The 16,360-nt window shown below is 34.7% G+C and overlaps 1 protein-coding gene across 10 annotated transcripts in view; it reads right to left on the bottom strand.

Annotated features, from left to right (window-relative positions):
* The window catches only part of ESRRG (estrogen related receptor gamma), a 594,759-nt gene that overhangs the window by 56,845 nt on the left and 521,554 nt on the right, over positions 1-16,360 (bottom strand). For 5 of the 10 annotated variants that reach the window (XM_003265099.3, XM_003265098.3, XM_003265096.2 and 2 more), the window contains 2 exons: positions 10,731-10,841; positions 6,965-7,126 (listed from right to left, as the gene is read on the bottom strand). In XM_003265099.3, the coding sequence (XP_003265147.1) occupies positions 6,965-7,126; positions 10,731-10,841 (273 nt within the window). Of the gene's footprint in view, positions 1-6,964; positions 7,148-10,730; positions 10,842-16,360 lie in introns of all 10 variants that reach the window. The other 5 variants (XM_030812870.1, XM_030812871.1, XM_030812869.1 and 2 more) reach the window with 1 other exon arrangement.

Genomic DNA, 16,360 nt, shown 5'->3' with positions numbered 1-16,360 from the left:
TTTAATGTATAGATAAGATTTAATGATAGGGCAAATATGTTACTTTTGCCTTAACTTGTTATCAAACAGAAGTAGGTAATCTGGAACAAATGACAATGAACAAAAGAAGAGCAGACAAGGAATGAAAAGAAAGATATAAGGAAGCCACTGTTAAAACAACAAAACAAAACAAACCAAAACAAAACCAAAAAACACATTAAGTTAAATATACTATGTGTCTAAGTATCATTATCAACGGTGTGTGTCAAGGTTCCTGACTCTCAGGTTTACTTATCTATAAAGTGGGACTAATAAGATTAAAACTTACCTACAGAATTGTTGCGGACATCACATAAAAGTTTATAAGGGTCTTTTGTAAACAATAAATAACTATGGAGATGTTAATTAGTTTTATATATAAAGCTTAATCCCATGAAAAAAAAATAAAGCTGGATAAATTCTGGAACTATTAAAGTTGTAAACCAAGTAGATTATCACAAATATATGCACACTCATGTATATGTATTTATGCAGACATAGATCCAACGTTCAAGGTAGATGTTATGTCATGTACATCTTTTAAATTTCCCATAGTACAAAGTGTAGCATTAGACATACAGCAGACACTCAAATATTTAAATTGCATTCAGTGATTACTACGAAATGATTATTTCACTTTGATCACAGGTATACAAGAGCATGGTTATGTATGGACGGCAAATATGTTTTGGGGAGTCCTGGGAACAAGCAAAAGCAATGCTGGAATGGAGATCACATGAGCACAGGATATTTAATATGATGACAGAGTTGTATATTAGGTCAAAAACAATGGCATGAGTGGTGAGGACAGGCCTCTCTGAGCATTTTTCACAACTTTGGCTTGTCTCTTGACCCAGATCTCTGCCTAGGAAACCTAGCTACTTCTCTGTTGGTCTACTTTTCTGTTTCCAGCAAGGGTAGCTGCAGAAAATAGAGTCCCTGGGTAATACTTCAGATTATTTTTTTCAAAACTTATTTCTCAACTTACTGGTTCCTATTTCAATGCCTTAGTTGTGACTTCAGAAACTATTAAACTGGTAAATTTTCAGTTGTTTTAGTCTTAACCAAAGAGGCTGGACTAAATTGTTTAGACGCCAATGGTCCTGCCCATGTAGAATAAAATTATGACAGTATCTACACAATGATTCTCTTGATTAAATAAGCTTTTCTCCCCTCTCTATTGAAATTGATGTTTGTTCTGAATTTTTATAAATTGCTTTTATGAATACTAACTTTTTAGATCACTTGGTTTTAATTGCAATGACAATCTATGGCAGTACCTTGAAAATAAAAATGAACACCGAATGCTGTACATTTAGATAATGCTTTATAATTTGAAAATTATTTATATATATAAATAATTTGCATGTGTATTTTTTTCCTCATTTGATTTCTATTTTAACTGATAGTGAGGGCAATTAAGTAACTTACAAAAAATTACTCAATGACAGCTCAAGTTTTCTGATTTTACTTTCAGAATCATTTGACCCTTATTAATCACAACTACAGGTATACAGGTATATAACTACCAGGTACATTAAAAATAACCTTTAAATATTTCATAATTGTATTTTGTTTTTCTTTCTGATTGTTTCTTTTTTTTTTTTTTTTTTTTTTAGATGGAGTCTTGCTCTTGTTGTCCAGGCTGGAGTGCAGTGACATGATCTCGGCTCACTGCAACCTCCACCTCCTGGGTTCAAGTGATTCTCCTGCTTTGGCCTCCTGAGTAACTGGGATTACAGGCACCCACCACCACATCCAGATAATTTTTATACTTTTAGTAGAGACGGGGTTTTGCCATCTTGGCCAGCCTGATCTCGAACTCTTGACCTCAGGTGATCCACCTGCCTTGGCCTCCCAAAGTGTTGGAATTACTGGCGTGAGCCACCGCACCCATTCCATAATTGAATATTCTCATAATTTAAACAGTCTTATTAAGTGCCAAGGTTTTGGGTCTTACATTTAACTTTCTTCCACTTAACTAAAAGACTTAACTACTTCACAGTTCTAAAATCATTTGGTTACATATACAAAAGAACAGTTAATCCTGAAAAAAGAGGCTGCAAGTGTTTTAATTCATTCACAGCAAAGCAGAAAGATTGTAAGTCCATGTAAATTGAGTTATGGGATGGAGTAGAGGGTGGAAACTTAGAGCCAATTAAGAGTTTTGTGCCATGTACATTTTTAGTCAACAAATCAATAAACATTTTTCAAGTGCCAATGATACAGACCCAAAACAGAATATAAGGTATGACTAACATATGGTATAACTCACCCTTGGTCAACCATGTCCTGTGTCCTGTACATCAAACCTTAATCACACACATATATACATAGAAACATACTTTACATTACAAACGGAAACATAACATTAAATTATTTCTGCCACATTTTCTTGTGCTTTTGCATGTATCCTAGTCACTTAATGGTGCTACTATTTTACGATGGGTATTTTATCCATCAGCACCCAGTAATGAGTATTTTAAAAATGAAACCTCCATAATTTTGGTTGGTGGATGATATAATCTTAAAAATTGGACTCTCTAAAATTTATTAGAACGATAAATATATCTTCAAGCAGTATCTTTAGCAATAAATATTTACACATGCTTGGCTATTCTTTTTCAAAGTTTATACCCTAAATATAGAAACAGTCTATCCATGTTCTTTATAGATTCCTTTCATTGTTAGAGAAGTCTAAATGCTTCTGAGAAAACTATAAAAAGCTAAGTCAATGAGCAATTTTTGATATGTTCTCCTAACTGAATGTTTTTATTTAAAAAATGTTTCAGGACAAATAGTAAATATTTGTTTATATGGATTAGATTTCTGTCTCTTATGTGAATACATATACTTAAAGACTATTTTATTACATCATCTTCCTTATGTAGTTTTCTTTTAGAGTTTAATATCTCCTGCCTCCAGTTGATAGGAAGAAAAATTATAGGTAATTTTTCTATTTGATATCATTACAATAGAGATCTTTTGAAAAATGTAACTGAGGCCCCCAAACTTGAGCAAAGTCCTCCTTCTTCAATGGGTAATTATTTAATTTGTCATGTCAAAAATAAACAAGCAGACCTGAAGATTTGCCATATTAAACAAAGACTATTTTTCTAAAATGCATTCATTCATCTAATTGTTAAAATACCATTCTGTTCTTTTAAACTAAGTTGTCTGGCAAGATCCATAAATATATTTAAGCCATTTATATAGGTCAGCTAATATGGGTTATGCTTTTTAAAGCACCATCTGACTAAGCACATTCTGCATTTTGCTAACAAAGTTACAGTACATAATAATATTTTAATCAACCAAAAAGAACAATAATAGATCTGACTGTTGGGCTGATAATCGTCTTATCACACCCTGTGAAACCTAGCTGTAATATTTGACAGAGCCTCCATTACTTGGCAACCCATTCTAAAAAAGGCCAACAATGGAGAGGGAGTGAAGTGGAGTGTGCAGTACCTCCGTATCTACATAAAGGAGATTAGAGGCGACAGCGTTCCATTTTACAGCTCAATCATATTGTGTTAGCATGCGCTTATCCGAGCGCGGACGAAATTGAAAGAGGAATAAAAAAAGAGTCAGGCAGATAGGAACCAGAAAAGCGAGGCATGAGCAATTTCCAAGGATATAAAAGGATGCTAATGGCTGGGCCCTGTCATTCTTAAAAAGGGCTATTAGGGCACCATCATCTGTTCTTGTGCCCTTATGCTCCTCCAACTAAAGTCAAGCATTTTCTAAAGCCCTTGTGATCTTTTTTCTTCTAGAGATAAAGTATGGTCATGTTTCATAACAACACACTTTCCCATTTATATGATTTATTAATGTAAGTCAACTAATTCTATTTACTGATAAAAAAAACCCATTCCATATGTATTTTCTTCAATATCTTCTTTCGTTGTATCCTTCACTTTCTTATAAAGAAAGTGTTCAAAAGTACATTTGAAGCAGCACAGAAAAACTACTCATTTTCTATGCTAAACTTAATTTTAAAAATATATATGTATGTGTATGGGTGTAATTACACAAACTGAGAACAGCATAAAGATAACAGGGGCTTGAATTTTAGTGTATTAAAAAATGACTTCACTTTAACATAAGCTTTACAAAAACAAAGAGTTTTAAAGTTAAGACCAAGACGGATGAAATTTCAGTTCTGATTTCACTTTAACTCCGGCTATGACCCCAGTTATCAGGATTGGTTCATGTTATCAAGAACACGATTTTACTTTTATCAAGGCAGAAATGTGACTTTAATCTTTACTTTCTCCAGCCTTTACTTCCCTGTCTCTCAGTCCATATAGCTGTAGTGTGGTCCTCTACTGACCAACCTCCTGAACCCAGGGTAAGGCAGCACACTTTGATATCAGAACACCCTCTCCTTCTACCTCAAGCACTGTATGGCACAGGTATTGTTAAAATTTTTTTTAAATTTCCGTTAACTCTTGTTTTGCTAATCCCTTTCTGAAAAGCCAAGATATTCCTTGCAATCATTTAGAACACCCTCAGTGTATCACGAAAATCAGAGCTGTGAATTACCACTCCACAGTGAACTCTTCTGACATTTGCTATAGAGAGAGAATAACGGCAGTCCCCACCAATTCTAAGCCTCAGCTTAAGACTGAACCCATAATCGTATAGTAATTGTTTCCACCACTGGAAATGGTGTTACTCATAGTTATTTAAAGTTGCTATCTTTACAAAAGTCACTAGAGCCCCTTTACTGTGACAAGTCCCTTTGTAATCTGACATTTCTACTTGGATGCACAGTCAGACCTACATATTTATCACTTTCTTTCCTTACTAGAAAGTTCAAAAGAAATTGTTGACTTTTATTGGTTTTTATTATGCTTTATCTGTATGATAGCAAAATATTGGCTTTACAAGTCTGTTATTTCAGGGAGAACTTGAGCAGAACTCTCCGAAATAATGGGTGGTTTGGAACCACAGTGACACAGCTTTTCACGCTGTTGTTAATAACAATATTATCATCATTATCATTTTGAAATAGGTTTTTTAAATGCAATCAACCGGAGACTAAAATATCTTGATTCTACTCCAGGAAACCACTCTGAAGGTACTGGACATGGCTGTGAATTTGCGCAAGTGTTTTCTACCTCTCTCTACCTGTAATCTCCCTATCTTTGAATTGAGAATAATAATACCTGATGCCTGGGTTAGAACAGTGGTTTTCAGTTTGGGGGAGGAGGGTCAGGTTGGGGCAATTTTATCTCCTGGAGGACATTTGGCAGTGTTTGAAGACAGTTTTGTTTCTCACAATTCAGGGGTGCTACTGGCATCTAGTGGGTAGAGGCCATGGGTGCCGCTAAACCTCCTACAATGAACAGGGCAGCCCCTCATGACAAAGAATTATCTTATCCCAAATATCAATAATGCCAAGACTGAAAAATCCTGGGTGAAAAAATGATATTTAAAATGTGTGTATATATATCATAATGATATATTAATATAAATGATATATATCAATCATCTAAAAAAGTGTCTATGGACACTTCAACAAATGTTAGTCTTGTTTCTTTCATCTCTAAACCCTTCAATAGTGCTTTCCTTACAAATAAGTTTTCATACACTGTTGAAGTAAATTCTGGCTGTTCCCATTGCATTAATCAACAATCGTCTTACATCCTGCACTAAATCCTTTCTTTTTATTTTTCTAAAAGTCATACAGATGTGATTACAGTCCAACTGCAATATCAAATATCCACACAATCAAATTCTTATTCTTCTTTTATATGTAGTAATCCTTGTGTAGGTGTCTTCTAAAGAATATACAAGCTCACCTATTTAACTAGTTTTGACTTAATTTGGGGGGCTTTATTAGCAAACGGTGTAAGACAAAGTAGCTGGTATAATACAGAGTGATGTTTAAATTAGTTTACAATTTGCTTGGCCTCATCTAGAACTGCAACGAACAAAGCCATTCAGAAATGTCAGCTGTGTTCCTAACCACTGTAACAAATTGTCGCCTGAACGCTGCACACCTAATGACTTCAAATTAGCTTCACTGCGATATCGCCTGACAGTTCGTTACGACTGTTAGCAACATAGCTGGCGTATCATGACCAATAAATTGGTTTCAGTGTGGGCTGGGAAAGGGACTTCCATCAATTTGATTAAAGAAATTACTGTAGCATTCAAAGCATAAAGACAAACTAGTTTAAGGAGACAGAAATAAGTTAACTGTACCTGAAAAACATTGCTCATCATTTGAAAACTTGTTTATAAACTATCTGAAAATTCAACTCCAAACAAATAAAAAATAATTCAAGTAGAATACTAAAATTCTCAAAACTTACAAGCATGGATATATTTGTTCATATTACAGGATGGGTCAGAAAAAAAGAAGAGAAATATTTTTAAATGCTGACTTTAAATTACCATGTAGGAAAAGTTACCATGTCCATTTAATATTTATTTTCACAATTTATCTGTAAACTTAAGATAAATATCTGATGGTAAACCAAAGCAAAGCTTGTGAATATGACTAGCAATAGGATATAACTAGCCACTATGAACAAAACTAGTGATTCTTAGTTGGGAAAATAGTACATTAGGCTACCGCTGACAAAAACATTTTTTTAAAGTGAAAAGAAAAAGTAGAGTATTTGCTAGGAAAAAGGTAGGAATTTTGACAAAGGATAAAGAATGTTTTAAATTTATATTCTCATTAGCTTACACTGGCAGTAGTACCTGTACATATGAAAAACTAGCAAGAACTCAAGGTGGTACCAATATAAATAATATAAAGTCTAAGGATTCTATTAGGATATGCAAAGCTCTAAATTATGACTAAAAATAAATGTAAAGCATTTTTTTAAGTCCAAATGAGAAAAATTTGAATTCGCCCAAATCTATATACATAACCTAGGGAATTAATTGCAACCTTTTCTTTTCTTTTTCTTTTCAGAAAATGTACCTGGAATATGCTTCGCCCATCCAATGATAACCACCAACTCTCTGTCGGCCAAGTCACACAGTGTAGTGAGGGCTTTGATGTCACTGTCGGGGACGGTAGGGTCAGGCATGGCATAGATCTTCTCCGGTTCAGCCACCAACAAATGTGAGACAATCTTGTTATCTGCAGGATCAGACCAGAGCACTACAAGATCACTAGTAGTATCATCCCTCTTTTATAAACCCTAGAGTATTTTGTGTTTTGAAAAACAATCCAAATATCCTACAATAAACTCTAAATATTCCAATTATGGCTCAATAGGTATATAGTAAACAGCGTGCAGGAAAACTGATAGCAAGACATACGCCACTGCAGTCATGACAGAATGTAGTCTTTTTTTTTCTTCTTTGCTCTACCTGCTTTTTCTGGAATGAAGCATCTGTCCTGTAGTGAAAATTTTTATAGCAAACAGATAAGAGAAGTTAGATGCTTTCTGGGTTTGTGCTTTGATTCTTAAGTGGGATTTGGTGAAGTAGATTAAATGGTATACAACAGCTTAAAATAAAACCCCCAGTAAACCGTTGAAATATAGATCATAACACAGGAGGCAAAGAACTACTATTGCCTATAGTCATAATGGGCATGAAAGTCATTAATTGTCTTAATTCCTTTAAAGAAGAGCAAAGGTCAGAGCCCTTCTGCCTTGGTGAATTACTGACTATATAACTCTATCTCCGTGGGATGCATTAAATAGGAATTTATATTTTTCTCCCCCTCCCCACACACCCAGCCAATCTTCCAAATACATCTAATATGTTTCCATAAAAATACTCCTCCTTAAATGTTACAGTCATTTTCTCTTCTGTGTGTCAAATTCTTTAATCCTCTATTTTCATCAGCTGTCCTTAGTTCATTCTCTGGTGCAGATTTATCTGTCTGAAATTTGTGATATATCTTTTAAAAATCCTTCAAAAAATAAACACTAGAGACAAATGGAAAGCATCACATCAAATGTGTTTTATTGCTCAGGGGCATGTGAGAGTTTATGGAAGGGGCTGTAAAGTCTTGGTAACAGAATGATTTTTCTTGTTGGCCCTATTTTCAATTTCTATATGTAGCTTAAGATTTTATACTTTCTTCTAAGTGAGGAGATACAAAACGGGTAAGAATAAACCCACATATTTAAATGTTCTATGTACTATTACTGTAGAAAACCAGGACTTTAAATGAGGTTCTTGTGAACACAGCCAAAGTTCCCAATGTGTTTACCAGACTATTTGCCTCTTGCTATAAGTTTTTAACTTTTTTAACCCAATATAAAAAGACTTTACATAACTTAAAATTAAATATAGCATCCTTTTTATCTCCTTTCATGAAAGAATGAGGCTTGTCCAAGCTATAATTAGCACTTTTTCTAACATAACATTTAAACATTTATGAATATGGCTCCCATATTAATTATACTTATTTCAAATAGACAACAGATAATATTCAATAATCATCAAATTGAGTACGCAGATTTGGGAGGAAATATTCCCAAATACTACGTTGACTAGAAAAGAATTAAAAATTAAATAGAGATTAATTTTTTAATTTTTAATTTGGATTTTTTTTGTATATGCTACAGAAACAACACCCGTACTTTTTGTTATGCTTGGAAAAGTTTCAACTTTCATTGCTCTGACAATGCAACAAAACCTGTCAGCAAATACTAGATTCTCAGGATTAGAAGAAAATCCAATAGTAAAGAGCATAAAAATATATCCAAAGGTAATCATGATTCTAGTTTTTTTTTAGCACAGGGAACATAGCACTGGCTTTATCCAAGTCAATGGATACTTGACACGAGAGGTCAGAGAAATTTGGTTGAAGCTTAGAAATTCCTATCATTCAGAAAATGGAATAGCCGGCAGCACTGTTTCTAGGTAAATCTTATTTAATGTTTCCCTAATTAGAATCAATAGAACCCAATTTTCATTCTTGGGCCTTTGTAGTACGCAATCAGTCAGGGTCCAGAAATCTCCCCAGCTACTTTCTCAGCAAAGCTCAGGCAGAGTCTCTTGACACTTATCTGACAGGATCTGAAAATTAAGTTTTATAAATGTTTGTTACAAAAACACACTAATTGGATGGACTAAGGAAAATTAACACAGAGGCCTTTAGATAATGAGTAATGATTTATTAGGAGTCCTCTTTATCTCAGACAAATGGAGCTCACTGAAATTGCTGTAATCTTCTTAAAGGTACTTGACAAGCCACTTCCCAATTTCTCAGGTTTACGAAGAAAACCGTAGATGCTTCTCTATCATTTCAACTTACACATGGGCTGGTGCTCATTTTTCTTTCAGTAGAGGAAATTATCAATAGTTTCAGTCAATGTTTGTATAAAATAAATGAGAAACGGGCAGTCCGTATATTAGTGAATTCAGGAAAACTAAACCTCTAATGAAATTAAGCATTAGTAATTATTGCATTTTATTGTATATCAGAGAGGTTTTTTTATTGTAATGTGCAAAATCTGTTTAACGCAGTCCTCGATTGTATTTGCAGAATGCCAAACAGCTTATGCAGGCTGAGGAGAAGATGCCAGATTGGACAATTGAAGGTATAATCAACATAATGTTTTTTGGAAAGGCAAAAGGAAACTATGCCATATGTTCACTTAAGCTTTAATTTTATGTAAAACTGGTTGTTTTTCCTTTGACATAGCTAAAATGTCCTTTCATTTACAGTTCAGGGTCTGTTTTATTTATTTAACAGATTTCCATATGCTCACATATGTATGATGCACAGCAGTGACCCCTCCTGGAGAATCTGAATTAGAAGTGGACACCTTCTCTTCCCCTGAAGGCAGATCAAAAATTACCCTTGTCTTTCCTAGAACTGCTACAGATGCATTTTCCTCTGGTGAGTGCTGGTTGTGTCTTCTTAGACAAAGACAGCTAAACTTGAAAACCGTTTTCACCAAAGCACTCCTCCATGCGCAGTAGAATCCCTATTCATAAACATCCTAAAACGCTAGTTCTGTTGCACTACAACTGTTAACTGATTTTCAGAAAATGGGATACAGTGATTGCCTCAATCGATATTCCAACTCTTTTTCGTTAATGACAAAAAGAATGGGGCTTGCATTTTAGCAATGTACCAGTCATCCTTTCAAATTGCAACTTGGCTCCATAAAACCATGAGGTCTTTAAAAACAATTCATACTGTCCATAAGGGCATCTCAGATGGAACCAGCAACTTATGCTTGTTATTAGTAGTACCCATTCTTGTTTTAATCTATTGCTAGCTAGTGTGTTAACCTTCTATAGCTCCAAATTAATGAGGCCCCTAATGTACTTTCATTGGGAGGTTGAGCAGTCAAACTCATTTAGTTAGTGAAAACTACGAAAATCACTTTCTTGTGAAATCTGAAACTAACAGCTCCAATGAACGAATGATCACAGTATGATCCATTTTATGTACCTCTGCAAATAAAGATAACCAGTAAATGTAAAATTCACACTATATAAGCTATGCATTAATATGCTTATGCTTCCACAAAATGACTAGGTAAAAAAATCCTGGAGAGAGAAAACCACAGATATCTCTAAAAGAAAAAACAAGATAATAAGCTGAGTTGCTGTCGCTCCTCACAGACAATCTTTGGGAATAGAGCCACTGTTCTCCAACAAAGAGAAGTCTCCTTGGAGTCAGTAGGGATGGGCATGCCAAAGCTGATGTACCTGGAGCCAACTGGGAGGATTTCATGTTCTAGGAAGCCAGACACATCTGCTGTACTTACATGGCTTTTTGGCTGGCTGAACCAGCTGAGGGTTCAGGTATGGGCTGTTCTCCGCATCTATTCTGCGCTTGTACTTCTGCCGACCTCCACGTACTCTGTCAAGACGCACCCCTGTGAGCAAAGACAGGCACCGGCTTACTATTAAGGTAGCTATGTTTGAGACCAATCAAATACCTAGACGGTATCCCCCAAGGGCACATAGGTGACAAACAGTAGAATGCAGAATGGACCAGGGGTACTCAAATAATGTAAATAAGTGGTGGCTAAATCAAAATTGCCAGAGGTTGAAAACCAAACCTATCAGCAGATGACAGATCCAAAAGACATTTTATGCAAAGCCATCAAGGTCACTATTTGCACATCAAAGAAAAGGCAGATTTCCATGTAGATTAATACAAAGAAGCCGCTTTTTGGTGCTAGTATAGTTTCTTAAATTAAAGACCCTGGCATTTAGCATCCTCTTCGTCAGTCAGCCCTGAAAGCTCAATGTGTAGGACTGAGTAGACCAAGAGCTATCCAACTTTCCTCCAGTCTGCCAGAGGTCTCAGGATGGACCTGTGGAAATGAGCTGAATAAAGAGCACCTCTGTGCTGGGGAGGAGGGAGGCCGTAATTACACTACACAAGATTCAGTTCTGAAAGATGCAAGAATTGTTCTATTTCAAAATGTCAATATGTCTCAAGGGAAATGTTATTTACATTTTGGCACAAATTTGTATTTCCTCTCATATGTGAGAAAACTGAGAGCAGAGTTGGGCTGAACACAGGATAGAAAGAGGAGTTTCCCAGCCGGGCATGGTGGCTTACGCCTGTAATACCAGCACTTTGGGAGGCCAAGGCGGGCATATCATCTGAGATTGGGAGTTCAAGAGCAGCCTGACCAACATGGAGAAACGCTGTGTCTACTAAAAATACAAAATTAGCCAGGCGTGGTGGTGCATGCCTGTAATCCCAGCTACTTAGAGCCTGAGGCAGGAGAATCGCTTAAACCTGGGAGGCGGAGGTTGCAGTGAGCTGAGACTGTGCCATTGCACTCCAGCCTGGGCAACAAGAGTGAAACTCTGTGAAAGAAAAGAAAAAAAAAAAGAAAGGAAAGGAAATAAAAGAAAAGAAAGAAAAGGAAAGGAAAGAAAAGAAAAGAGAAAAGAAAAGTAAAGAAAAGAAAAGAAAGAAGGAAGGAAAGAAGGAAAGAAGGAGGAAGGGGGGAGAGGAAGAGGAGGGAAGCGAAGGAAAGGGAAAGGAAAAGAAAGGAAAGGAAAGGAAAGAGGAAGGAAGGAAGGAAGGAAGGAAAGAAGGAAGGAGGGAAGGAAAAGAAGAGCTTCTCAAAGAATTCCAAATGCTTGGATGTTGAAGGAAGTGCGTGTTAATAGGAGAGGGCTAAAGAGTGAAGCTGGAAAATGGGCAAAAGTAGACTGGCAGGAATAGAACTTTTTCCCAAATAGTGATGGGATGGGTCAAGATTCAAAGGGGATTTGCTGGCAGTGGATTTAAAAGATTAAGAAAAAAGCCAAGGGAATGAATGAGATTACAAATATAGGAAAATTTCATTAATATCAGGAAGTGATAGGAAAGAGCTTGTCAATCTAGTTTCCAAACTGTAATTGTAAAGTTTAGCACAGGACCATATAAATCCCTACCAAATACAGGGATGATTGCTTGGGAGCAGAAGTGAGGAGACACTCTTTTGCAGTATTACATTGTACCTTAATTGATATAACAATGTAAAAGTATCCATTAAGAAGTTCAACCATGTAATTCATTGTACATATTTTGGCATTTCTCAAACTGTTGAGGAAATAGATTTAGTTTAACAGCATCATCAGTATTACTATTTTATCTAAGCCCTCTCAGGGCCATTAATATGTGACAGGCTCTGTAAAACTCTAAGAGGAAGCTACATAGCACATGCAGTGTTTTGCAAACCAGTTGAACCAGAGCTCCCTTTTTTTGGAATACTGATTAATGTCATGCAGAATATGTGAGCTGTGGGTTATCTGAGTTACATGAAACAATTTGGGAAAAGCAGATCTATTTCTATGTGAATATTTACAGTGAATATATTACTCAAATGTTAAAGATTATTAGGAAGACAATTTTTCATATTATCTTAATAATATTAATTTAAGAGTTGATTATCTTTTAGCAGAACACACAAATACTTCGTTCTAGATAAAGCCTGAATTGTCATATTGAAACATCAGAATATAGTGTAAATAAAATCAGGAGACAACTTTGAGAAAAGTTAAATAGGTTAAACAAACAAATATCAAAACCCAAAAAAGTTAGGTAAGGTTATTAAGCATTCACTGAAAATTGCCATGCATGTTGGTAACAAAGAAGTTATATTTCTTTATTGCTGCTTTTAAAGCACTTCATGCCTACAGCAGATGTGTTCCTTTGTTCATCTAATTTCTAATGTTCTATTTTTATTGCATCTATATTTAATAAAGTTTAATGCCTTCTACTTCTCTCCACTTTTATCATGATTTATTTTTTTTTCATCTATTTCTCTTCAAAATTTTCTTCAGAATATTTTTCCAGTTGAAGGTGAACACATTTTTTCTGGTCATCTAAGATACATTCAAACCTCTTTCATTACAAGAATTTTGAAAATTAAAAATCTTACTAGAAAATCAAAAGCATATGACACTAATTATATCCTCACATGTTTGTCATCCAATTCCAACCCAATGAGAACATTTAATCTGATATTATTAGAAGTGTGAAGAGAAGGCAGGCAGAGAGAGAGAAACAATGACAGGCAAAAGCTAAAGAGAGAGGGAACATTTTTTGGACATCTCTAAAATTGTTAGAGCCAAGAAAGCTGACAGAATAAATCTTGACTGAGTTTGTAGACTCCCTAAATTTGCTTTTCATGCTTGTCAAGGAATGTATTCACCGTTAGCAATATGTCCTCATATATTGAACAAAACACTACATATTCTCCAACCCGGAAGTCAGAGCTAGTGAGTTTGTCACAATGGAGTTTTGTCCATCATGAAGATCTGTGGAAAAAGACCATGGCTGAGTGACTTGATTCAAGATCTTGGTGGAAAACAATTCAGACATACAGTTATATCACTGTAAAGCCATCAAGTAGTTTAGTTAACTGGGCTAAGTCTACAGAGGAAGTGCAACAGTGAAAGCTAGCTATTACACATCACGAAGAAAAAATACACATCATCGATTGACAGGGTTTTTATTATGTATTATGTATTATTAGGCTGAAGTGGGTGGATTACCTGAGGTCAGGAGTTTGAGACCAGCCTGGCCAACATGGTGAGACCCCATCTCTACTAAAAATACAAAATTTAGCTGGGTGTGGTGGCAGGTGCCTGTAATCCCAAGTACTCAGGAGGCTGAGGTAGGAGAATCGCTTAAACCTGAGAGGCAGAGGTTGCAGTGAACCAAGATCACACCCTTGCACTCCAGCCTGGGCAACAAGAGTGAAACTCCATCTCAAAAAACAAACAAACAAACAAACAAACATAAAACAAACAAACAAAAAGTATTATCAAATACATTCCATTGCTATGAATTTCTCTTTCAACTTCAAAAGGTGACCATAGAAAAAGTCATGTTACCTATTCCATGCCTCACAAATCTAAGGGGGTGCTCTCTTATGTCCCCCACATCCCTTCCTGTGTGTGTGTAGATCAATAACAATCTATCCATTCACTCATACATTTGCCTCATCCTTCCCATCTATCCATTCATTTATCCTAGCTATACACCTATCCAGTGAAAAACCTTTCACGTAAGTCCTGATTTTACACTTTATTTCCTAAAATAAAGAATAATTAGATAATGCATTCTTCTAAGACTTGTAATTTTATTTATACGATAGTAGAAAAAAGATTAGTTATTGATACTCATAAAAACTGATTACATAATTATATAGTAAAAATTGACAGGGACTCCACATGCAGTATTATTCCATCAAGTTTAGATAGCGATTAATGGTAAAAATTTCTAGAGCCAATATATTTTAAAGGATCATAATAACTGATACTCGTGATTTTTCATTTCCTGTCAAAAGCAGGCAAATATTTCCAACTTCAATTTTTTCAATTCAAGTAGAAAACATTTATACTGCTTTTAACTCATTTTCAAAAACTGGAAAAATCTGTCTTTTATGCATTGTCTAGTAGGATGATGATCTTATTATTGGTATTATTTGGTTTACCCGATTTCATGCTTGGTGAAATGTTTGAACCAAAATCCTAGTAACAGACAGACGCAACTACTTCCACATCATACTGAAAGTAATCATCAATTTATTTAGTTACATTGGGGGAAAACACCACCCAGTAAAACCAGCTTTTTCCCCCCAGGACAATCATATAAAAGCCTACACACAAGGGACATAGCTCTAAAAGTTAAAACAGTCCAAAATATGTATTCAAGTATGTGGACAAAGCCTCTTTATTTGTGCAACTTTGAAAATAGGTTTATTCATGTAAATCATAATAATATATGCACTTAAATTCAATAACATTTTAAATGCTCAGATAAAACAATACTGTATAGATATCATGATGATATCTGTATATTTTCAACATAATTCTATTTTTAATGTTTTTTCCAGAAAAACAAATTTTTAAAAATTAAAGGCACCAATACAATTAAAGCACCATGTCATAAATGAGGCAGGATCTCAGAAAATCAAACATTAAATTATGAAAAGCACCTCTCATAACTTTTAGAAAAGTCAATGGAAAACAAACTCTGCATAATTGGGATACTACATTTCTTCTTATTAAAAGGCAAATTTTATAGTGATAAAAAGTACATTGCAAAGGACAGAAGTATTTAACCAAAAAGTAATGCTATGAAGATTAAAATATTCTAAGTCAAAAACATTGAATGAAAATTCCATCTCTATCATCATTCCCTGGACATAGACTTAAGCCATGATTTCTCATTAGTAGTAATAAATGCAAATAATATGTTGAGTTAAAAATAAACACAAATCGAATAAAAAAATGGAGAGGCCAGAGAAAGAGAAATATAATACAAATTATCAAATAAGATTATTTTTATGTAATTGTTTGTAACTACCACTAATTTATAGTAATTCTGTTATATGCTCTGGCCTAAAATTTTTAGCCTTGCATACATCAAAATGAAGGATAAATAATAATCAAACGTTAAATCCCTATGAGCTTGGTCCATTGTCTGCAATCATGATTTTGTGAAGATTAAAGTTTCCCTTATTAAGGTTTTCAACTGTAATAACATAATACTTTATCTTAAATCCTTTATCTTAAATATCATGCAAAGAATATGTCAAAGCAAATAAAGCATAGTTTGCTAGTCAGAATGGTTCAGTTCTTTGTCTGGCTCTTTCCATAACTATTTCTATAAACTTTTATGAGTCTCTTAACTTATTTGCTTTTCCAAATACAAGATAGATATAAAGAGTATATCCTCCATGATGTTTTGCTGTAATGATCCAGTAACATTATCTTATGGTTATTATACGAATGCACTTAAAAATATTTTATAAATCTTAAAATGCCAAGATCATTTATTGAACATCTATCTGCATAGAGTGTTACAATCTATCCCATCTCAATTCTGCAGGTAAACAGATTTGAGATATGATGGAATGGTAAAATAATTTAAAGG

Source organism: Nomascus leucogenys, chromosome 5 (assembly GCF_006542625.1).
Source record: "Nomascus leucogenys isolate Asia chromosome 5, Asia_NLE_v1, whole genome shotgun sequence".
NCBI classification, from domain to species: Eukaryota; Metazoa; Chordata; class Mammalia; order Primates; family Hylobatidae; genus Nomascus; species Nomascus leucogenys.
Note: the sequence above shows the minus strand (reverse complement) of the source record. Positions and strands in the feature narration are given on the sequence as shown.